We start from the raw sequence: 26,021 nt of genomic DNA, 5'->3' as shown, positions 1-26,021 counted from the left end.
GGGGCGCCAGTCTGATCAGAGGCGCTCTATCTCCCTGTATTTCTTGCGGAGGATGGAGACCTGGTCCTTGAACAGAACAGGGTCCAGTCTCATTTGGGAGTGGACCAGAGGCATGCCGCCAAACCAGCTGGCGAACTTGTTCATGCAGGTCTGACGCTGGGCAAAGTGGTCCGGGTCCGCCCAGCGCGAGGCTCGAGATGACTAAGAGGAACAGATGCAAAACGTTACACGGTTTTCTAGAGGATCATATAGGAAAATGACATTGAGTTGGCCGTTAAGTTAAAATAGCAATGTGTAATTATGATGAAAGAGCAAAGTGGTGTAGCATCTAAAGAGGTGTTCCAGGGTTATCGTCTACAAATGAACTGAAATATAAATAAGCCCAACATAACAGAATTAGTGTTACCACTCTTGTTGATGGATGTATTTCCATTACTTTTCCATCATTTGCGATTACTGGATGAGAATCTTTAAAAAAAAACTTGAAATGAAAAATTCTAAATGATAACAACCCTGGGCTTTTCACACTGACAGCGATTTGCTGCAACAAAGTGACCAGTCTTTATTTTCAATGAGAGTTTGTGATTTGAGGCCACATTCGTGACAAGAGAAGTTGAGGAAGTTGAGTTGAGCAGATTTCAACCTTATGCAAATGCACAGCAGCACACACTACAGAGTCACCATCTGATTCAGTTGAATACAGCAGTCGACCTCCAGCAGTTGAATCGCTGTTGGTGTGAACGCCCCCTTAAGACTATTTTTCCCCATACCTGGCCCATCATGGTCTCCTTGTACTGCTTTTTCTGCGTGACCTTGATGGGTGGCAGCTTGGTGACGGCAGACACCAGGAAGTTCATGAGGATGTCCTCACAATTGGCCAGCTGGTCCACCATGCTCTTCAGGCTATTTGGCAGGAAGTGGGTGTACAGGAAGTGGTAATATCTAGAGAAGAGCAGGGAATGGAGGGCATGGAGATTTTTGTTCAGTTTTTGAGACAACCAATACATAACTTCAAAGCATCAATAGGCCAGTGGAAGCATAATAAATAGGGCTGGGTAAACAATATTGATTTCGGATCATTTGAACAATCCAATATTGATTCTTCAAATCTCAATATTGATCTTTTAATTTGCCCTTTGCTAAATATTATTTATAGTATGTCTCTTGTCCTTTTGATTGGTCCTTGTTCAGAATTTCAGATGAACTTTCTTAATATGGAAACTCATTTGACCAAATCACATTCCTTTGAACAAATGAACAAAAGCAGAACTGGCCATTTGACGCCAGCACCACCAAGCTTAAAGGCAAATAAATGATATTTTTTGGCAGTAGATTCAAAAGAAATATAACTAAAGTGTGTCACATTATCTTTTCATTCTTTTACTGTCCATATCACCTTAGTGTTTTCTCAGTAAAGCTAATAGATGACATATAGTGGTTTATTATCTTTTAGCAGTCTATATCAATGCATCAGTGCTGTTAAATACCTGTGGTAAATGGCAGCTCCGGTGAGAACCATGGAGTAGTCATTGGTCCATTTGGATGTGTACCCCCAACGCTCCTTATTATTGTCCCAGAAATGACTACGGGCAGGATACCCAACAATTCTCTCTGGGAAACTCTGCCACACTGTGAAGGCAAAGTCCACCTGCAAGGAAACATAGAGCTCAAGTTAGAAGCCATACAGCAAACCAGTTATTCAAAAGCCAGACATAAAGAGTTAAAAGAAAGAACAGAGAATTCAGGTTGGTGGCATAAAGTTTTCTCCTGACAACATCCAAACAAAGAAAGATACACATGCACACACACAAAAAGGATATAAACCTACACAAACATGCTTTCAAAGCCACGGCTGTAAGATGCCTTCTTTTTTAAAGATCAAAGCGTTTAAACAAATAATTACTGAAACACATCAAAAGTGTCAGAGGCAGAAACTCAGCTGGATTTGAAGTCGGCAGTGAATTAAACCACACACAAACACATACAAAAGGTACAATGAAACCTTGCCATAACCCCAAAGGCAGTACATCTGCCTCACATGTAATGCCAAGCTAAGTATCAGGCTTCACAAATGGGGGAGTTTAAGGAAGAAAGAGTAATTGCAGTTTCCCTGTAGTGTGGTCAAGATAACAAATGATTAAAGATATCCATTTCGGGAAGAAAAGAGGAAAGTGCAGGAGAGAAGACAGGTTTAGGAGGCTGTGTTGGGCTGTGTGCATGCAGGCTGACTCTGCTCTCTCTGATAAGGGATGGCCATTTTTCACCAGCACACACTGCAGTGTGGGACTAGTAGAAAAGAAGTCGAGAGAGAGAGAGAGAGAGAGAGAGAGAGAGAGAAATGTTTGGGGTGGGACCATCTGTTTGTCTGACCATTGGCAGATATCATTATTTTTAGAGCTATCATCAATTGATAATTTTTTGAATCAAATTATTGCATGATGTGCAGATTCATTAATCACTAATTGCTAATCACCTACTTACTAATCAAATTATTGCATATCAATATTTGCTGAGAAAACCCCAAAATATGTACAAGATAATTAAATATATAATTAAACAATTAAATATCTATAATAAATAAAAATGACACCTGTAATTTATTTAATTAATATTAATGGTGCAGTAATTACACACTTTGTTTTAAATGTTGCACTGTAGTAGAGGTCTGCAATCTCACGGAACTCCAGTAGGACCCGTGGGACCCAATTAAGATTTCTTGTGGCGTGGGATTCAAATAATACAAAACAATATTCCATAAAAATGTGCACAGTACATACATTAAATTAGAACAGGCTATGTTAAGTAGTCAATGGGGCTTTAGGAGAATGGCCGAGCAAAGTGTGGGCACTTGGTGTCAAAGGATGTAAAAGTGGGACTGGAAAATGGTAAATTTATTGTTAAGAAACCAACCTCAGGCAAATCAGAGGGGCATAATTATCACACATCATCTGATAATATCAATAACAGAAAAATCAAACATTCATTGTGTTAACTTATCTATTTGTATGGCTTTTGCCGTATGTGAAAAATGTGCGCGATAGAAACTTGTGAGAGCATGATGGAGAAAAGCTCTACTATAAAAAGACCTCTAAACTGTAGTTGCCTGAATGTTTCCAATGTGTAAAAATGGCAATAAACCTGACTTCGACTTTGTTTGCCCAGTCATTCTTCACCCAGCCTGAAATGCTTAAAAGCTAATGTATAATTTCCCAAAAAATATAGGGGGAATGAGGAGGTTCCAACACCCCTTGTTTTGCCACTGCCCCTTTAGAACGTTTATATGTAAATTACCTCTTTTTATGATTGGCTAACATGACAAATATCAGTGAGCAAGATGATGATCAACACATTATTGGTAAAAAAAGGAAAGAAAACTTTCCATCAGCACAAATAAAAAGCAGGGAAGAGAGAAGGACACTGAGAAATACCTCAGTGGTTGACAACACTGTGTCTTCGTCCAGACTTAACACTGTGTCAGTGATGATACTGTCATACGGCTGAAACCTACTGCTCATGACCTACAGAGAAAGAGAGAGAGAGAATAAATATATAAAGAGGGAAAAATCACTCTTGTCATGTTTTTTGTTCCTGTTTGGATTCTAGTCTGCTACACTATTTGACTTTAAATATCTGCCTGGTGTGTGTGTGTGTGTCTGAGGTCAGAAACACTAATAAGATGCAGAGATTTACAAAAACCACACCGCACACATTAATTCCCTCACAATACTTCATAAACATGGACAAGCACAGACAAACAATTTGATTTAATTTTGTCAAAACACATATGGACATATCAGGCCTCAATGGAATAAAATGTCAAAACACAGTGTCAGGAGTAGAAGAATCCAGACACATAAATACACAAAAAGAGGATGGTGTCCAAACGTACAACTAAACAGGAAATAATACACACATGCTTCCCATTGTAAATTCCTACTCATACAAACACTCTCCCACCAGAGAGACGGCAGTGCCAAGAGGGTCCACTCTCGAAACAATCAGCAACTAGAAACTCACCAGCACAAAAAGAACGAAGGGTGAAAAATATGGCATACACAGGTGACCTATGTTATGAGAATATACTTGTACAATTTAACACAAAAAAATCTCCCTCAGATGGCCTATTACCACAGTACTGTTCCAGAGAACCCACGTCAAGCCTTCAACGTGTTAAAAAAAATGTAGTTCAGTGTTTTTGACAAATAACTCAAGTCATTTTATACTCTTATTGTCCATCTGCTTAAAGCTCCACATATAGACAAAAGACAAATAAAAAGCTCCAAAAAGCACATAAAGGGAATATTAAAGTAATCCATAAGACTCTAGTGGTTTAATCTATATCTTCAGAAGCAATATGATAGTTGTGAGAAACAAATCAATATTTAAGGCCTTTTTTTACTATAAATTCTCCTCCCTGCCCAGGTAGGTGGTGATATGCAGGAAGAATGGGAATCGCCAAAAACAAAAAGGAGAATGTGAAAGTGGAGACTGATAGTAAAAAAGGACTTCAATATTGATCTGTATCTCATCCAAACTTATCAAATAGCTTCTGAAGACATAGATTTAACCACTAGAGTTGTATGGTTTATTTTTAGGCTGCCTTTATATGCTTTTTTTGGATCTTCAATGTTTTGGTCACCATTCACTTGCAATGTATAGACCTACAGAGCTGAAATATTCTTCCAAAAATCTTTGTTTTTGTTCAGCAGAAGAAAGTCATGCACATCTGGGATGGCATGATGGTGAGTAAATGATGAGAGAATTTTCATTTTGGGATAAACTATTCTTTTAAATTTTTTCAACATAACTGGTCCTGGATTTATTAATCTTAAATGTATATTTATAATTTCAAAACACAGTATAGAGTACAAATACAATTTTAAATATATATTTTTTTATATTAGCAGTTTATGCCTCATGAACAAAATGGACTAACAATCAACAAAAGTTTTATAGGTTAAGAACAACATGAGGTTAAGTAAATAATTACATAATTTTCATTTGGGTGAAATATCCCTTTAAATCCTGCTGTCTTTCATCAGGTATAGTAAATGCTGTTTCACATTGTCATTAATGAAAGCCACAGCAGCACAGCAACAGTGTGGGAAGTGGATGTCGAAACTATCTGAACAGAGAAATATTCTCTGCAGAACCTCATATACTGCGAGGGAAAATGCCCAAAGCTACACTTCAGTGTGGTGTGGGGCCACCCTGTCAGTCACAGCTTAAAAGAGCTGTCTCCTCAAACGTCAGCTAGTCTGGATGGGAACACACACACACACACACACACACACACACACACGTGCCACCTCTGTAAACAAGACAGCCACAAGTACTACAAACCACAGGCCGACTGGCACAACTTCACTGCTCGCCTCCCTTAACCAGAGGAAACGAATCACTCTCTGCTCCAAACACTGGGAAACAACACACACACTGTGACTGTTCAACAGCTTTAGCTCAGACCAAAAAAATCAAACACTTCCTCTGAACATGTAAAAGGAAAGGGTTTATGTATTGCTAATATTTTATTGCTATAAATATCAATCAAGTCACATTTACATAAATGATTTGATTCCATTTTTAATTAAAGGGAGGGTTCTCACCTTGCTCTCTCCTTCTATAACAATTATTGGCACTGAGGTTGGAGGCCATCGATGCTTGGCAGGTAAAGGCTTGTCACAATTCCACAATACAATAATCTGAAAAAAGAGAGATCATCAATGAAAAAAATAAATAAATCTTGACTAGCACTCATTCTTTTGATTTCCGCATTTCTTTGACTGAATCCTTGTGGGCAGATGCACACATTAATTCAATCTGATCTAGTCCCGAGCTTAAATGTTTCAAGAAATGCAAATCCCTTTATAATGAATGCATTATTACTTCTAATTTGACCATACTTCATTAACAAGCCAGAAAAAAAAAAAAAAAAAGATTGAGAATTTGATAGTAACGGCAAGCCATGAATGCCAAACATGTAGTCTGAACAAGACAAAAACGCATTAAATCTTTTTACAAGCCTCATCCAAACCATCGTATGTGGTTTGGAATCTGATTAAAATCAGATTTTTCTTAATGTGTCTTAGTCTGAATGGTCAGATCAGATTTCATGTGGGTTTTTTTTTTTTTTTATCATTTGCTGAGCGCAACGGTTGTTATAAGTCAGGTTTTGCTAAACATACTGCGCGCCGAACGACATAATTAATGCCTTCACAGTAGGGCTGCACAATGAATTGAAAAACTATTTGCGATTATTATAATGGCTACCACGATTATGTAATCGTGAAAACAGACGATTACAGCATTCAATTTAAGTCTGCTCATGTTGCGTCAATGGTTTCTATTTACAACGTGTTTTTGCAGCGGTTGAGTATTCTAACCAATCACTAACATGTCCGTTGAGCAATGAAACGGCAATGGCCAATCAGAGCCACTTAAATTAGTCCTCCGTCCTATCAGTGATGGCAACTGTCTGAATGCCCAGATGCTTGCTTTATGTTCCAAGTCTGTTAGCAGTGGGACACGAAAATTAATACTGAAGAAACATCACCTGACACTCGATAAAAGAAGCTGTAGAACAAGAGCGAAAGGCACTTTGGAATTATTATTAATTTTGGATTCATTGCATATTGCACCGCTCGCTTTGAACGTAGATGTTAAATACACTGCAAATGGGCAACACGACAAAACTAAAATGCTCCCATTGTAATCAAGGCACAGACGTGGTGTAAATAATTAATTTAGACAGCTTTGTTTTTAATGAGAGCATTCATGAGAGTGCAGAACTTTGTGTGGAGCTTTTCTGATCTTGCGTCGAAATGTAATAACAGTTTTGTCACGTTAATAAGTAGGCCAATGTGAATTTGATTAGTACAAAATAGCAATAAAGTAATTCAAATTAACTCTTCCAAGTTTGTTTTGGGGGTGTAGGCAACTAAGAATATGGCATGAATAGCATATTTCAGGAATCACCTTTATAGTTATCGCATCTGCTCTAATAAGAACCATTTGCCACACAGCTGGTATTAGTAGAATGAACATTTTCATGAGACGCACAAACTCAAATTACTGTTTTTAATTTCCAAAGTGAAACCACTGAGGCAAAATATTATCGAACGATGATCTTACATGAACAAGATCACCACTGAACATCTAATGGGATGAATGGTCCCCTGTCTGTTACTGAACGCAATGAGTAACTTGCTCAATTTAAATCGGCTGTTAATATGTTTGAATATTGAATATGTCATATTATTTACTGTACGTGGACTAATATTTTAAGCAGCAATTTAGCAATCATTTAATTTATTGTATACCATAGATATCCATATAAAATTATTTGTATTTGGCCTAACATTAACAAATATTATTAGAATATTTAATGCTTTAAAGATGCTTAAAAGAAACTGGAGCGCAGCTCGTATCACCATTGAAATCTGCGACTCTGAAGAACTACACGGTTGCTTGCTTTGTGACGTCACAGTAATTTAATATTTCAATCTACATTAATAATGGCAATAACAATATCATGGGGAATAATCGACAATTATGATTTTTGCTATAATCGCGTAGCCCTACATCAAAGGGCACTTATAATTTAATACCATAATGATGGTCACGCAGTACAGTAGGATCGTTACAGACAGAATTTTCAATAAAAATTACTTCAAAAGTGAGTTCAGCCGGTTTTATAACACATTTCAACCCTACAAAACTCTCACAGTGGAAAGTAAACAGGGCATAGAGATCCTCACTTCTGAATGAAACACGCCCATATGTCATTTGTTACTGGGCATGCAAAGCAATGCAAACCTATTATTATTATTATTATTATTATTATTATTATAATAATAATACAGACATTGGCTTAACTCAACCAAGAGATGTGCTAAGGTGCAGTAAGCCATACCGGTTGCGAGAAACCACAATGCGATAAAGTGTTGAATATCACGTGAATAAGGGACGCTTGAGCATTATGAGCATTACATCACGACACAGGTCCTCGTCTCACCGTCTGACCTTTTTATGATTTAATATGGGACACAAAGCCTTAACAATTATGGGATGTTTCTGAACAGAAAAAAAAAAATATCTCATCTGGCCACATATGACTTGCGGTTTGAACAGTAAAATTTGGCCACATCCACACTAATGTATGTTCTTTTGTAAATGCATCAATTCCTCTCAATCACGCTAGAACAGCCTCCATCGAAAATGGAACATTTCGAAAACGTTCTTCAATACTGCATACTTTTGAAAATTATGTTAGGGAACCAAAACTGAGTTTTTAGTCGAAAACAGATTAGTGTGGATGTAGCCTTTATTTAAAGACTCTGGACATTCTCTATAGATTTCCCCAAATATCTGTGCAGAAAATGAGGAAAAATTCTGATATATATTTATTTCAGCTTTTATTTATTTCGTGTGCCAGAGGTTTACATCCACTTTGTTAGTATTTGGTATCATTGCCTTTAAATTGTTTAACTTGGGTCAAACATTTTGGGTGGACTTCCTCAAGCTTCTCACAATAAGTTGCTGGAATTTTGGCCCATTTCTTCAGACAGAACTGGTGAAACTAAGTCAGGTTTGTAGGCTTCGCATTTAATTTTCAGTTCTGCCCACAAATTTCAGGGCTTTATTATGGCCTATCCAATACCTTGAATGTTGTCCTTATGCCATTTTGCCAAATCTTTGGAAGTACAGTGGGTACGGAAAGTATTCAGACCCCCTTAGATTTTTCACACTTTGTTATATTGCAGCCATTTGCTAAAATCATTTAAGATCATTTTTTTTCCTCATTATTGTACACACAGCACCCCATATTGACAGAAAAACACAGAATTGTTGACATTTTTGCACATTTATTAAAAAAGAAAAACTGAAATATCACATGGTCCTAAGTATTCAGACCCTTTGCTGTGACACTCATATATTTAACTCAGGTGCTGTCCATTTCTTCTGATCATCCTTGAGATGGTTCTACACCTTCAATTGAGTCTAGCTGTGTTTGATTATACTGATTGGACTTGATTAGGAAAGCCATACACCTGTCTATATAAGACCTTACAGCTCACAGTGCATGTCAGAGCAAATGAGAATCATGAGGTCAAAGGAACTGCCTGAAGAGCTCAGAGACAGAATTGTGGCAAGGCACAGATCTGGCCAAGGTTACAAAAAATGTCTGCTGCCCTTAAGGTTCATAAGAGCACAGTGGCCTCCATAATCCTTAAATGGAAGACGCTTGGATGACCAGAACCCTTCCTAGAGCTGGCCGTCCGCCAAACTGAGCTATCGGGGAGAAGAGCCTTGGTGAGAGAGGTAAAGAAGAACCCAAAGATCACTGTGGCTGAGCTCCAGAGATGCAGTCGGGAGATGGGAGAAAGTTGTAGTAAGTCAACCATCACTGCAGCCGTCCACCAGTCGGGGCTTTATGGCAGAGTGGCCCGACGGAAGCCTCTCCTCAGTGCAAGACACATGAAAGCCCGCATGGAGTTTGCTAAAAAACACCTGAAGGACTCCAAGATGGTGATAAATAAGATACTCTGGTTTGATTAGACCAAGATATAACTTTTTGGCCTTAATTCTAAGCGGTATGTGTGGAGAAAACCAGGCACTGCTCATCACCTGTCCAATACAGTCTCAACAGTGAAGCATGGTGGTGGCAGCATCATGCTGTGGGGGTGTTTTTCAGCTGCCTGGACAGGACGACTGGTTGCAATCGAGGGAAAGATGAATGCGCCAAGTACAGGGATATCCTGGACTGAAAACCTTCTCCAGAGTGCTCTGGACCTCAGACTGGGCCGAAGGTTCACCTTCCAACAAGACAATGACCCTAAGCACACCGCTAAAATAACGAAGGAGTGGCTTCACAACAACTCCGTGACTGTTCTTGAATGGCCCAGCCAGAGCCCTGACTTAAACCCAATTGAGCATCTCTGGAGAGACCTGAAAATATCTGTCCACCAATGTTTACCATCCAACCTGACAGAACTGGAGAGGATCTGCAAGGAGGAATGGCAGAGAATACCCAAATCCAGATGTGAAAAACTTGTTGCATCTTTCCAAAAAGACTCATGGCTGTATTAGATCAAAAGGGTGCTTCTACTAAATACTGAACAAAGGGTCTGAATACTTAGGACCATGTGATATTTCAGTGTTTCTTTTTTAATAAATGTGCAAAAATGTCAACAATTCTGTGTTTTTCTGTCAATATGGGGTGCTGTGTGTACAATAATGAGGAAAAAAAATGAACTTAAATGATTTTAGCAAATGGCTGCAATATAACAAAGAGTGAAAAATTGAAGGGGGTCTGAATACTTTCCGTACCCACTGTATACTTGGGGTATTTGTCCATTTGGAAGACCCATTTGCGACAGAGCTTTAACCTTCTGGCTATCTTGAGATGTTACTACAATATATTCACATAATTTTGCTTCCTCGTGATGCCATCTATTTTGTGAAGTGCACCAGTCCCTCCTGCAGCAAAGCATCCCCAACAACATGATGCTGCCACCCCCATGCTTCAAGGTTGGGATGGTGTTCTTCGGCTTGCATGCCTCACCCTTTTTCCTCCAAACATAACGATGGTCATTATGGCCAAATAGTTACATTTTTGTTTCATCAGACCAGAGGACATTTCTCCAAATAGTAAGATCTTTGTCTCCATGTGCACTTGCAAACCGTAGTCTGACTTTTTTAAGGTGGTTTTGGAGCAGTGGCTTCTTCCTTGCTGAGCAGCCTTTCAGGTTATGTCGATATAGGACTCATTTTACTGTGGATATAGATCCTCCAGCATCTTCACAATGTCCTTTGCTGTTGTTATGGGATACATTTGCAATTTTTTTTTTTTTTAACTATGTTCATCTCTAGGAGACAGAATGTGTCTCATGGTGCTCCCACAGTGTTTGTACTTTTGTACTATTGTTTGTACAGATGAACGTGGTACATTCAGGCATTTGAAAATTGCACCCAAGGATGATCCAGACTTGTAGAGGTCCACATTTGTTTTTTTCTGAGTTCTTGGCTAATTTCTTTTGGTTTTTCCATGATGTCAAGCAAAGTGGCACGGAGTTTGAAGGTAGGCCTTAAAATACATCCACAGGTACACCTCCAATTAAGACTATCAGAAGCTAATTGCCTAAAGTCTTGACATAAATTTCTGGAATTTTCCAAGCTGCTTAAAGGCAGAGTTAACTTGGTGTATGTAAACTTCTGACCCACTGGAATTGTGATATAGTCAATTAAATGTGAAACAATCTGTCTGTAAACAATTATTGGAAAAACTACTCATGTCATGCACAAATTAGATGTCCTAAACAACTTGCAAAAACTATATGTTGCTAATTTGAAATATGTGGAGAGGTTAATGGCTTAAACCTAAGTACATGAAAACTTCTGACTTCAACTGAGATATATATATATATACATACACTCACCTAAAGGATTATTAGGAACACCTGTTCAATTTCTCATTAATGCAATTATCTAATCAAACAATCACATGGCAGTTGCTTCAATGCATTTAGGGGTGTGGTCCTGGTCAAGACAATCTCCTGAACTCCAAACTGAATGTCAGAATGGGAAAGAAAGGTGATTTAAGCAATTTTGAGCGTGGCATGGTTGTTGGTGCCAGACGGGCCGGTCTGAGTATTTCACAATCTGCTCAGTTACTGGGATTTTCACGCACAACCATTTCTAGGGTTTACAAAGAATGGTGTGAAAAGGGAAAAACATCCAGTATGCGGCAGTCCTGTGGGCTGAAAATGCCTTGTTGATGCTAGAGGTCAGAGGAGAATGGGCCGACTGATTCAAGCTGATAGAAGAGCAACTTTGCCTGAAATAACCACTCGTTACAACCGAGGTATGCAGCAAAGCATTTGTGAAGCCACAACACGCACAACCTTGAGGCGGATGGGCTACAACACCAGAAGATCCCACCGGTACCACTCATCTCCACTACAAATAGGAAAAAGAGGCTACAATTTGCAAGAGCTCACCAAAATTGGACAGTTGAAGACTGGAAAAATGTTGCCTGGTCTGATGAGTCTCGATTTCTGTTGAGACATTCAGATGGTAGAGTCAGAATTTGGCGTAAACAGAATGAGAACATGGATCCATCATGCCTTGTTACCACTGTGCAGGCTGGTGGTGGTGGTGTAATGGTGTGGGGGATGTTTTCTTGGCACACTTTAGGCCCCTTAGTGCCAATTGGGCATCGTTTAAATGCCACGGCCTACCTGAGCATTGTTTCTGACCATGTCCATCCCTTTATGGCCACCATGTACCCATCCTCTGATGGCTACTTCCAGCAGGATAATGCACCATGTCACAAAGCTCGAATCATTTCAAATTGGTTTCTTGAACATGACAATGAGTTCACTGTACTAAAATGGCCCCCACAGTCACCAGATCTCAACCCAATAGACCATCTTTTGAATGTGGTGGAACGGGAGCTTCGTGCCCTGGATGTGCATCCCACAAATCTCCATCAACTGCAAGATGCTATCCTATCAATATGGGCCAACATTTCTAAAGAATGCTTTCAGCACCTTGTTGAATCAATGCCACGTGGAATTAAGGCAGTTCTGAAGGCGAAAGGGGGTCAAACACAGTATTAGTATGGTGTTCCTAATAATCCTTTAGGTGAGTGTGTATATATATATAAGCAACATATTTGTACTTTGCAATAATAGCTAGAATCTAGAACCTAATTTTAATTTATAAATTCATAACTCGAAAATTATAGCATTACTTATTTGTTTATAATTATCAACCCATTTTATCTAATGTTTCTCACAATGAAAAAAATAAAAAATAAAAATGTCATCTATGTCAGCCAGCAAAGTAATGATACCTTACATCGGCAAACTGATTAAATTGGACTGATTGACTTTGCAAAACAACAAAAGTTCAAAACATCACAAAAAAACTAAATAAACAAAAATTAAACAAATAAATAAAATTTTACATGGTCATAAAATATTTTATAAACTGACCGACATTTCGAGAGGCGGTTACATCAACTGGCCTGAAACTCTCTCACACTGCTTATAATTCAGAATTTTTGTCTGGTCTTGACCTCAAAACGTAACAGATACCATTTATAACATTTATATAATAAAAATAAAACACACAGTTAAAGGTGTTTATGTAAGATCATACTGTATGTTGTTGACTTACTAAGCTTAATTGTTTGAAGATTGTCTATGCAACCAAACCTGACATATTAGAAAGAGACCTAACATTTTTACACCTGGGAAAGCTGCTCAAAATGAAAATGTATTATTTTAATGCACTGCTTTTAAAATCAGGTTTTAAAGTGCTGGTGATATAAACAGCCATCGAGCCTTTTACTTAACCGCATCTTTCATTTCATTAACTCTGTCACCGAGTCACACAGCTCTCTCAAACCACGGAGCAGAACATAATAAATGAAAGCTCCACAGTCTAATGATATTACATGCAGAAGGATCAGGAGGCCTCTTCAAACTCTAAGTATCCATAATCTATAATAAGATCAGAGACATAATTAAACTACTTAAACTTTTAGAAACAAAACAAAGCCTGAAGGTTGGAATTTTTGATAACGCAGACTGTGCTCATGGATTTTATGGACGCAATAGGATAAGAAAGGTCCTGAAATAAATTGCTATGGCATCATAGGCCATATTCTGTCAGTATTGCATTCACAGACAGTACGGTTATAAATGAGTGACAATAACATTCTATAAGGAACCTGGGTCCCTAAAATGTTCAGGAATCATATCCACATTTTGAAAGCTAGTTCAGTAAACATGTGTGAATGTCTAAAAGGGGGTCTTCCACGGGAGTTCCTATCAGTTTTGTGGAGTGGGTGTGACTCAAATGCTGTCCTCTGAACTCGGTTACAAATAAAAAGCATTCAAAGTCAATCAGTTTATTACGATTTGATGAATGAAGATGTGCCTCACTTGGACTCGTTTATTAAATGACGTTGTGTCAATGTGTGAGTCTTTGCAGTGTTACGGCAGTCACCATCTTTGATTTATGGGTGGAAATTTAACTTCGGTCAATAGAGCGCAACAGTGCCCACCCTCTTTAAACTAGTGAGAATCTGAAATGTTTTAACAGGATTTTACTTTCTAGTAATTTACAAGGATGAAAGTGCCTGAAGCTAAAGAAACACCCCATTAACTTTTTTTACTGTCACTATGGCTAAAAGCATTATTCTCAGCTGTCGAGAGAATAGAAAAGGGGCTCGAATTGAGATTTGGAACAACATAAGGATGAGTAAATGATAATAGAAGTATAATTTTGGGGTGAACTATCCCATAAACACTGAGGAAAGAAAAGTAGAGCACGCACACACACGGCCAAATTTGTTTTTGCAGATTTAGCTGTTTTGGAAGGAAATTGAAACTTTAATTCAGCAAAGTGGCATTCAACTTGATCACAAAGTATAGTCAGGACATTCCTGATATAAAAAACAGCACCATCACAATTTGAAAAAGTCATTTTTTATCTAATCTAGACAGGCCCCATTTCAAGCAGCCTTAACTCCAACACCTTATCCTTGAGTAATCATGCTAAATTGCTAATTTGGTGCTAGAAAATCACTTGCCATTATATCAAACACAGCTGAAAGCTATTTGGTTTGTTAAATGAAGCTTAACATTGTCTTTGTGTTTGTTTTTCAGTTGCCACCGTATGCAATAGACTGGCATGTCTTAATGTCAATATTATGTAAAAAATGGCAAAAAAGAAACAGCTTTCTCTAGAAACTCATCAGTCAATCATTGTTTTGAGGAATGAAGGCTTTACAATGCTTGAAATTGCAAAAACAAAAATAAAGATTTCATACAAACGTGTGCACTACAGTCTTCAAAGACAAGGACAGAAAGAGATGTGGAAGACCAGATGTACAACTAAACAAGAGGATAAGTGCATCAGAGTCTCTAGTTTGAGAAATAGACGCCTCATGTGTCCTCAGCTGACAGCTTCATTGAATTCTACCTGCTCATCACCAGTATCATGTACAACAGTAAAGAGAAGACTCAGGGGTGCAGGCCACTTTTAACAACTTTTATATCCACAATTGGGCAACAGATAATTGGAAAAGACTGCTATGGATCTTAACCCCATTGAGCTTTTGTGGGATCAGCTAGACTGTAAGGTGTGTGAGAATTGTCCGACAAGACAGCCACATCTATGGCAAGTGCTACAGGAAGCATGGGGTGAAATGTATCTGGACAAACTGACAGCTAGAATAACAAGGATCTGCAAAGCTGTCATTGCTGCACATGGAAGATTTTTTTGATGAGAACTCTTTGAAGTAGTTTAATTTTTCAAATTGTAATAGTAATTTTTCAAGTTATTAATGTCCTGACTGTACATTGTGAACAGTTGAATGCCACTTTGGTGAATAAAAGTACCAAATTCTTTCCATAATAGCAAAATCTGTACATTATTAAGAGCAATATCTGTACATTATTCCAAACATTTGGCCACCAGTGTGTGTATTTATATGTATTTTTATTATTATGTTTATTATTTTTATGGTGCTATAGTGTCATGACAAACATTTTTACATTCGTATTGCCAAAGTGTTCATAGCTGAGCTTCATACAATTAAAACACTGTGGAACAAAGACAGTGCAAACAATGTACATAATATAAGAAAATAGACGAAATATACAATGTATTCTTGACAGATAAGGTGAAATGTTAAATAATAAAAATGAACACAAGTTTAAAAAGGAAAAATAAAATAAACTAAAACTATAAGAAAGAGACTAGTATGTTAGAGATGCAGACTCGGGTCAGATCACACACGGTCCCTCATTCTGTGGCAGACAGACACATATTGTGCTGCTATCACACAGCACTCCTTGTGCTCTCCGAATAAGAAGTTCAGGTTTTTATTGTTAGTGAAATGGTCAAATGTGCTGTGAATATGTTATTTTTGTAGTAAAGAAAATTCCTGGATGGCTGTGAATTTTGTGCATTCTGTTAGAAAATGCAGCTCTGTCTTAATTTTGTTTTGATCAGTGTGGACACAAACTTTCTTCCTTTGTCTGCCTGTTTCTATAATGAGGTCTGTACCTTGTCAAGGTGGCTCTCAGTTATTTTGCCTGTCACTGTGTACAGGTAGTGCTTTGGTGCTTTCTCTTTTTAGATTTTTTTTTTAATCTTTTTGCTCTGTTGTTGTGTTTGAGTTTCCCAATAAGTGATATAATTATGTTTTATTTGTGCTATAATTTGGCTGTGTCTAGTTTTGCAGTATTGTTCTGGTCCAGGTCTCCAGTGTGATGAGGGTTAGTAGATGTTGGTGAAGCATCAGGACAAAAGCTCTGGAACAGCTGAGAGGGGGGATTGGTTTCTTTGCTCAACTCTTGGTATTTCAGGGCTTTATAATGGTATTAGTGGGTTCACTGAGTTTTAGATGTTTCCAGAATTTGATTGCCCGTTTTTGTATTTTTATAATTAGTGGATATTTGCCCTGCATGCATTATTTGTTATGTGCCGGTGTACTTGTAGAATATTTTTACAGAATTCTGCATGCAGAGTCTCAATTGGATGTTTTACCAATTTAGGGAATTCTTGATCTGGATTTGTCAGTTGACCCCACACCTCACAGGGCAATGTCAATGTCAATGTCAGTTTGTCAGTTGACCCCACACCTCATACAGGGCAATCGGCTCTAACATTTGTAACCAAATCCTAATAGGTATCTTTATATTGAGTTTTTATGGCATAGAAGGCCCTGCAAGCCCTATTTCTCAGTTCATTCACTGCAGGGTTAAAGTTTCTAGTGGAAGTGGTTTTTAGTCCTAGATAATTGTAGTGTGATCAGAGTGTTATTTGGTTATTTCCTAATGTGAATCATGACCTTTTTTGGAAGGTCATGATTTTAGTTTTATTGAGGTTTACTGTCAGGGACAAGGTCTGAAAGTATTGGGTCTACAGCAGGTCCAGGTTCTGCTGTAGACCCTGTTCAGTGTGAGACCACAGAACCAGGTCATCTGCATACAGCAGGCATTTGATTTTAGAGTCATATAGAGTGAGACCAGGGGCTGTAGATTGCTCCAGACTGTTTGCTAGTTCGTTGATGTAAACGTAGAACAGTGTTGGGCTTAAACCGCAACCCTGTCTCACTCCACACTCCTGGGAAAAAAATCTTGTTCTTTGTGTGCTAATTTTGACACCACATTTGCATTCAGTGTAAATTGATTTAATGAGGTCATAGGTTTGACCTTCTATGCCACTTTCAATAAGTTTGTACAATAATCCATTGCGCCAGATTGAATCAAATGCTTTTTTAAAGTCAATAAAGCATGCAAAAAAATATTCCTTTATTTTGGACATGTCTTTCAATTAAGGTTTGCAATAATGGTCATTTGGTAAAAATCCAATTTGATTCTGCTCAAGACATTGTGTGTGTGAATTAATTATACTACAAATAATTTTTCCCAGGTTGCTACTCACACAAATGCCTCTAATTATTTGGGTCAAATTTATCTCCATTTTTAAAGCTGGGTGTTACCAGTCCTTGATTCCAGATGTCAGGGAAGTAACCTACACTCAGAACTACATTGAATCATTTTAGAATGGCTGATTGGAATTTAGTGGTGGTATATTTGAACCTTTCATTAAATATCCTATCAGGTCCAGATGCTTTTTTGGGATTTAGAGTTTTAATTTGGTCTTAAAGATCATTTTCAGTGATAGGAAAGTCTAATGGGTTTTGAATATCTTTGATAGCCAATTCTAATATTTCCAATGGTTTAGTTATTTGATTTTGCTTACAATCTGACAATGCCAGTTTCTACTTTATTTAAATAGAGTTTGGAAATGGGTTTCACATATTTATCCATTTTGGATTGCCAACTTCCTGTCAAAAAATGGGTTTGTTTTGACTGACTGCTCGATTGTTGTCAGTTGCTTATTGGTGTTTTGTGCTTTTTTTGGTTCTGATTGTATGTTTGAAGGCAAATCTCTGCGCTATGTGGATTGCTATGTTTTTGATTAGACAGCATCATGAGTTTTTTAATAATTTCCTGAATCTTGATCAAACCAATTGTTGTCATTTTTGGATTTGTATTTGGTTTCAAATTTTTACTGTTTTGCTGATTTCTCAAACATATAATTTATATCCTGCACAGCCATTAACACCTTTAGTGTGAGTATAAGTGGTATCTAAGAGCAGTTTGTTTGGCTGCTTATTCCTGGTACATCTCTGTGCTGTTTTCAGCCCATCTGTATGGTTTTTCTGGTATTGTACAGCTTGCTGTGTTGGGTGATACCCCTTAACACCCACTGTCATAAATATGCGACAAACCGTTTGACTCAATCAACCAGCCGAGATAACGTCTGCATTCCCCCAATGCTGGTGAGTGCATATTCGCTACGGACCTAGGAACCTTCGACAAGCACTTGTTTCTAGTTGGACCGCAAAGTGACGGACTTATTTCCTGTTTACGCACGAGAATTACTCCGGTCGCGAAGTTATGGATATGAGTCGGGAAAGTTTGATCCTGAGGTGTATATAAGGTAAGTTGTGCTAAGATAAAAAATACTCACCTGATTATTGTGTGCTTATACACTTGACATAATGAGGTGAAATATGTGTGACAAGTATTTTTGAAGTTATTGTAATATTTAGCTTTGTAGCATATTAGCGACAGTAGACCATAAGCCTAATGCTGACCGCTAAACCAGCGCTATATAGAAAAACTCTTTTCGTGACAGCTTATCTAGGTAATCCTTTGTATTTTGCTTAGTTATTTTCAATAGTCTGTATACAGACACCATGCTGGGATACACCATGCTGGGATATGAATACAAAAGCTATTTATTTTTATGCAGATCCGAATGAAACCTTCCGTGTTTTACGGCAAGCGCGTAAATGCGCAACCTCATGTCAGAGCTCCCCCAGAGGAAAGTGAGGATAGTTGTCTCAGTGATAGTGCAGGCAGCGATGAGGAATATGTTCCCAAGCCAGGTGATGAAGAGAGCTGCAGTGAGAGCGACAGGAGCAGCAGTGATGAGGAAAATGTTGTCAAGCCAGGTGAATCAGGATTCAAAATTAGCACCAGCACCAGCCAAATGCTGGTTAATTTTTATGTTGGCTGGTACTAGATTTTAGACTGAAAATGCTGATTTCCTGTTGAATGGCTAGTGAATTTCGCCAGTTTATCCATAGATTATCCATTGATTTTCACATTTCTAAAAGTTAATTTGGACCTGCAGGTGTGAGGAGGAGGAGCAGCAGCAGTGAGGAGGAGGTTCAATACCAGGATGCGGGCAGTGATGGCGAATGTGTTCCCGAGCCAGGGGATGAAGAGAGTGCCCAGCCTGTTTCCTTCATAGAGAGGTGGGACAGAAAGCAAAGGAGGAAAGTGTCTGTGGAATGTCCTAGCATCATCACCCTCTATAATAAGTTCATGGGTGGTGTTGATGCACTTGATGCCCTAATCGCCTACTACCGCATCCACATCAGGTCTAAGAAGTATTCTTCTTTCACTTCGTGGACATGGTGGTTGTCAACGGCTGGTTGCTCTATCGGCGTGATTGTGACAGTATGAATGTTCCACGGAAGAAGCAGAAGGACTTGCTGGCTTTCAAGCTTTCCATTGCACAGGCCCTCTGCATGCAAGGCAAAGATCTGTCAGCCAAAAAGAGGGGGCGGCGTTCGTCTGACGTGGAGCGATAAGTTCAAGAAGAAGCGCAGGGGACCAACTAAGGCTATTCCCACACAAGATGTCCGTGCTGATGGTGTGGGTCACTGGCCGCAAATCGACAGTGTGCGGCAACGCTGCAAATTCCCTAAGTGCACGGGCCACACTAGCTTCAAGTGTACAAAATGTGATGTTCACTTGTGCCTAAACAAGAACAAAAACTGCTTCTGTGCATTCCACGAGTGAGAAAAACATTGTTACATTGTTGTGCGTGCGTGCATGCCTGAGTGTGTGTATGTATGCATGCATGCATGTGTCCACGTGTGTGTGAATGTGTGTGTGTTTGTGTGCATGTGTGTGTGTGTGTGTGTGTGTGTGTGTGTGTGTGCGTGCGTGCGTGCGTGCGTGCGTGTGTGGAGGTTAACCCTGGGGCTACCCAAGAGGTGTTTCACGGCCCCTGCTCCTTAAATAATTAAAGAGTGGAGTAGCATTGTTATGTTACATTGTTATAGTACAAAGAACTGCTTCTGTGCATTCCCTCTCATTCTTTCAGGTTCAGCAACATACATTTGAAAACTTAATTTACAATTCAAATCAATCTACAATTCAAATTAATGCAATGTTTCCTATAGCCTTAACAGCAACGTTTGTGTATATTGTGTTGGTGACATGAAAGTGGTCATAATTCTTATTATTAAATACCTGCTGTTGCAGATTTATATAAATAAGTAAAAAAAAAAAGGGTGAATAAATAAAACATTGTTTTTTCACTGTTATTTTACTGTTTTTTTGTTATCTTATTATTGACCATTATGCCCGCTGTTGCAAATTTGCAACATACCAAATTGACCCCAAATTGACCATTATGCCCACTGTTGCAAATTTGCAACATACCAAATTGACCCCAAATTGACCATTATGCCCGCTGTTGCAAATTTGCAACATACCAAAATTTTGATTTATTTGTTGTGCAAAAGTGAAATTGATAATCTCAACATTATTTACCATCTACTTAAAGGCAAAAACACACATAAAATATTTTTTTATATACAGCTATATAAATTCAGGCGTTAAGGGGTTTAATGTTAGCCCATGTCCTTTTGAGATACACAGTAATTTGGCTGTGATCGGACAAAGGGGTTAGTTCTCTAACAGTGAATGCTCTGAGAGATGAAGGATCTAAGTCTGTTATCATATAATCTACTGTGCTATTCTCAAGATGTGAGCAAAACTTAAATCTCCCAAAAGTGTCCCCTCGTATTCTACCATTGACAATGTACAGACCAAGACTTCGACAGAGCTGCAGGAGGTTTTTCCCAATCTTTTTGACTATACGGCCGTGTAAATTTGAGGAAAATAGTTGTTATATAGATAAATTTATTGTTAATATTTTTACTCCCATGTGTCTGTGAAGTCAGTTATTATATATAAATGACAGGGGATGAGGAGATAGGTGCCTTGTCGAGCTTGTTCTGGCAAGCTTGTTAACAGAATGGGGCCTACCGCTGTGATCGTGTGTTCACTGCTTGCGTGCGAGTATACGTTTTATCTGCATATACCTCCACCCCCAAAAAACGGGGGGAGTTTGATAGAGATACCATCTGCGTCTGATACATTGCAGAGGAAGTCACAGTTAATGGCAGTTAAAAATACTCTTTTAAATCCACCACATCATAGACTCTCACGCTTCACACCTCATTGAGATTCTGAATCTGTCAAGGGGCAATTACACTAAGACTACTACAACGAGTGTTTATTAACAGGTGCAACTTTTGAGTTGTCCTGTTTATACAACAGCTTAAAGGAGAGGCTTAAGTACTGTCTGTATGAATTAATAAATAAAAAAAGTTAATGGACAGAACCATTTTTGGGTGAACTCTCCCTTTAAGACTCCATGTGATTTATTCCAGCTTAAAGGGCTAGCATCGCTATTCCCATCCCTCCACTTCAGTTGGAGTTGAGCATGATCCATTCAAGCTCCGCCAGAGAAACAAAAACCAAGCATTCGGCAGCAGCAGAGTCTTTTTTAAGCCCTCCTGCGGAGAAGAGAGGAGACAGTCTGTGAAAACTGCCAGCTTGTGTGTGCGCAACATGCTTCACGCAGTCAGCGGGGACACATTGCATTTAATTCACCTCCTCTCCTCCTCCCCCAACCTGTCTCTCTCTCCCTTTCGCACACTGGAGAGGAATCAATACGTTTTTGTTCCCAGGGTGGTAAACACTTGAGAAGGCAGTGGATGCCATGGAAACGGAGGGGCTGCTGGGATGCACGGGCTCTGATTTAGTCCCTGAGGTTTAAGTGGGGTTTAAACTAGAGGCGGCGGAAAAGACGAGGTGTCTAGATTCACGGAAAGGATGACACTTCAAACCGCTTTGAATGCGAAGAGATATCAACCCGTCTTCGAGAGAAAAACAACAGCTATCCATGTAACAGGTTATAAACTAGGGCTGTCAATTAAAACTCCAATATGTAAGATTTTTTGGTTCGAAATTAACATTTAAATTGCCATTTTTTATTGACTACAATCAATCAGTGTTCAAAACAATGTCCTTACCTAACCCTGATTCACCATGGTAAGCCTAAAAATGAGTTGTATTTTGAGCTGTCAAGTCAGATTTGGCACAAAATCACTGGCTTAAGTCATTCATCCTTGCACCATTGCTTGCCGTCACATGTTCCGGCTGGAGAATCTACACTGTTCAATTCAGTTAAGTCACACTCACACAGTTCAGCAGAGCATTGCAGCAATCTGGATGGATGCATATCTGTTATCCGTTTGGCAAAGTTGTTTACATGCTATAATGCTTGGATAGTTTTCTGGTAGGGATTTTGAAGCTTATAATGGTTGTCATGTTTTTATGAATCGAACATTACTCATGTGTTAATCCATTACGATGTATCTACATTAAGTTACAGTGACATGTTTACTAAAATGAATGACTTCTGAAATGTACTCCTTGTAATTGTTATGTTGCATATTTAAGCATATTAGTTTTATGTTTAATAAAGTTTATTTTATCCCCATCATTATTGAATCCTCGTTTTATGTTTGTAGTTTACAATGTTATTGTGTGCAGTGCACAGACATACTATTGCACACTGCCTGGCCAAAAAAATAAAAAAATTGCCGTTTAGAATTGAATAAGGGTCATGATCTGGGGTTGCTTCAGTTGGTCAGGTCTAGGCTCAGCAACTATATGCGGCAATACAATGAAGTCAGCTGACTACCCGAATGTACTGAAGGACCAGGTTAGCCCATCAATACATTTTTTTCTTCCCTGATGGCACGGGCATATTCCAGGGCATATTCCAGGACAACAATGCATATATTCATCAGGCTCAGATTGTGAAAGAGTGGTTCCTGGAGCATGAGGAATCATTTTCACACATGAACTAGTCACCACAGATTCCAGAACTTCACCCCATTGAATGTCATTGGGATGTGCTGGAGAAGACCTTACGGAGTTGGTCGACTCTCCCATTGTCAATTTATATACATACAAAAAGTAATCCATAAGACTCCAGAGGTTAAATCTATATATTCTAAATGATATATTACGTGTGGATGATTAACGTAATTAAATCATTTATTACTATAAATCTCCACTTTTTTTTGCGCGATTCAAATTTTTTGTGCATTGCCACATACAGGGCAGGGAGTAAAAAAGGACTTAAATATTGATCTGTTTCTCACCCACAGATTTAAACACTGGAGTCATATGGATTACATTTATGCTGCTTTTATATGCATTTTTGAACTTCAAAAGTTCTGTTCGCCATTCACTTGCATTGAATGGGCCAACATAGATATTCATCCCAGTCATGCACATCTGGAAGAATTTTCATTTTTAGGTGAACTACCCCTTTAAGATAAAAAAGGTAGCTTTTTTAATTGACTGCTATAATTAAAATATTCTCAATTTCTTTAAAAACAATTACAATGCTTACCTGATTTTATTTTTTTTAAATAAAAATAACTGGGCAGACTATATTCAAAAAGTTAACTTAAGCCATTTTAGAGTAACAAGTCCATGTCAAATGACAGAGAGCTCTGATCCGGTTACAAATGGATGGGGTTTATAGTCGTTGAAGGTGGTCTTTTCTTTGTGTTATTTTTTAGATTATTCTTGCGATTTTTATTAGAGACTGTAGACAATGAGGTAATTATAGGGGACAGAAAGGGGCAAATGGGATCGGGACACGTCAGAGGCTGGATTCAAACCCGTGTCACCACAGCTTTATGTGTCTGAAGCATGTGCACTAACCGAAAGAGGAGGTTCTTACCTGAGCACAGTACTGGGACCTGGCTCACGGAGACGAGGAGCTTGAGAATGGGTTGAGACTGAGATACCAGGGGGGTGACAGCATGGATAACAGCAGTGAACTTGGAATTTGGCTTTATCCCTAAAAAAACAAGAACATCTCTGTAAAATACTTCTCCAAAACAAGTACGTCGCAGTATGACCGAAGTAAAATGTAATTGAAGATCATTAATCTCAGTTTTATGGTTATTAAATGAATTTAATAAACTACATGTTTAATTATACAGATGATAATAGCATTAATATCATGCATATTGTTTTAATCTCCCTATAGATCCAGAGAGCTGTTGTTATTTGCCTGATTTGCCCATGAGATAATAAAAACTGACAGTTGGCACCATTCATTGGAGTGCTTTCCCTGTCTCGAAATAACTCACCATGTTTAATTGGTGCAGCAGCGACGACCGCACAGATACAAGAAGATAATTCTTGTTGGTTACCACAGTTTATTTTACACCCGCATTTTCTCACTAACAAGAGGTGCTCAATCAACAGCTTCATATTGATTGGCCTGACAAGCACTGCAGATTAAGATAGAAGCATGCGTGGGCTGCATTAGCAACAGTGGCAATGCATGACTTTAGATTGTGAATATGGATTTCGCGATCCAATTACACGGTGCGAGTCGATAATCTATCACATTGCACAATGGTTGTCACTTTGCTTACATTTCTAGATATCAAGGCTTCTCTGCAATTTAGAGGTGGGGAGAGAGGGTGTTCAAAAATAAGTTGGATGCTGATAAAGGAGAGGACCAGAGACAACATAACTAGGGTTTTTGAAGTACACATGAGGCTAGTCACAAATCTGGCTCCAACAAGATGCACGTCGGTAACAGATGAAAGAGAATCTGAGAGTCCCATAATTCCTCTCTGTCATGTCTTAGAAAGCTAATTAATTCCAGAAACATTTAAATATAACCTCAAAATGTCATACAGGACTAGTTTATAAAGTTTAGGAGAAAGGGGTACCATATATTTAAAGATAAAGTGTGTAATTTTTTGAATGGGGAAATACTTTCTTCACTTTCTTACTTCACCTGAAAAGTGGAAACACTAGGGATCTGTGGTGCCATCAAAACTTTACTTATATGAGCTTCTCAACCAGCCAGACACAAGAAGTGTTTGGGATGGGACTACATGTGTTTTATGAACCAATGGAAGGTGGTGGAGTTTTCGGGAAACCTATTTGTAAAACAGTCATTATTATTCAAACTTCCATTTGGTGAAGCTAGTAGCGGAAATATGACACACTTGAAACAAGACATCTTTGTCTTGTTTCCCCTAAAAACACAACAGTTTGACGTCGATTTCCGTGAAGTTCTCCTAGGGGGGCAGTGCCAACAAAAGTTCCTCTGCTAAGAATTTTATTACAGTTTTTTCATTGAAACCATTTGGAGTTTTTAATATGCCACTTTAAAAAATTCATACATTTTTCGTGAGTCAGTTTGCTGATAAATCTGATGTTCACATATGTGGAAAATAGGATCTTATTCCCTCAAAATTTGAAAAACAAAAATATATATTTTTTTAGCTGTTTAAATAACTTTCAACATTAACAAATCTGTGGTCATTTCACTTTATTTTGATATAAATTGTGTTATTTATTATTTTGTTATTTTCACATTGAGCATCAATGGGTTTATCCAAAAGCGGAAAGAAGTCTCTTTCAGAGGATTTATATGGAGTTAGGAGGAAAATAATGTGCATTTCTAACTTTTCTGAGATCAGTGCAGACAGACAGCACAATGGAGGTTAAATCATTCACTAAATAGGGAGCAAGGGAGGATCCCATAGTTTTCTATGCATTCACAGACCAAAAGTTCATTTTCGTGCTACATATGTTTGGACCACTCAACATGTTTGGCAGACATGGGACAATGATAATCAGTACATTGATTCAGAATTTTATAAGTCTAAATTTTATTTTAACAAGGTTGGCAGTGATTAGATGATGCTGACAAATAATCTGAATCAGAATTATTTATTCAGCTTTATAGAAAATCAGCTGTAATGTCTTCAACATCTCAAAAACATGACT

At 38.3% G+C, this 26,021-nt stretch overlaps 1 protein-coding gene across 1 annotated transcript in view; it reads right to left on the bottom strand.

Moving 5' to 3' along the window:
• LOC127650534 (exostosin-1b-like) overlaps window positions 1-26,021 on the bottom strand; it is a 117,294-nt gene continuing 91,273 nt past the window's right edge. Inside the window, 7 exon segments of the mRNA XM_052135998.1 lie at window positions 1-201; window positions 771-942; window positions 1,488-1,648; window positions 3,429-3,518; window positions 5,607-5,702; window positions 23,944-23,967; window positions 23,969-24,063. Of these exon segments, the coding sequence (XP_051991958.1) occupies window positions 16-201; window positions 771-942; window positions 1,488-1,648; window positions 3,429-3,518; window positions 5,607-5,702; window positions 23,944-23,967; window positions 23,969-24,063 (824 nt within the window). The 3' untranslated portion in view covers window positions 1-15.

Source organism: Xyrauchen texanus, chromosome 10, assembly GCF_025860055.1.
Source record: "Xyrauchen texanus isolate HMW12.3.18 chromosome 10, RBS_HiC_50CHRs, whole genome shotgun sequence".
NCBI classification, from domain to species: domain Eukaryota; kingdom Metazoa; phylum Chordata; class Actinopteri; order Cypriniformes; family Catostomidae; genus Xyrauchen; species Xyrauchen texanus.
The sequence above is the reverse complement of the archived record's forward strand: the minus strand, read 5'-3'. Positions and strand labels throughout refer to the sequence as shown.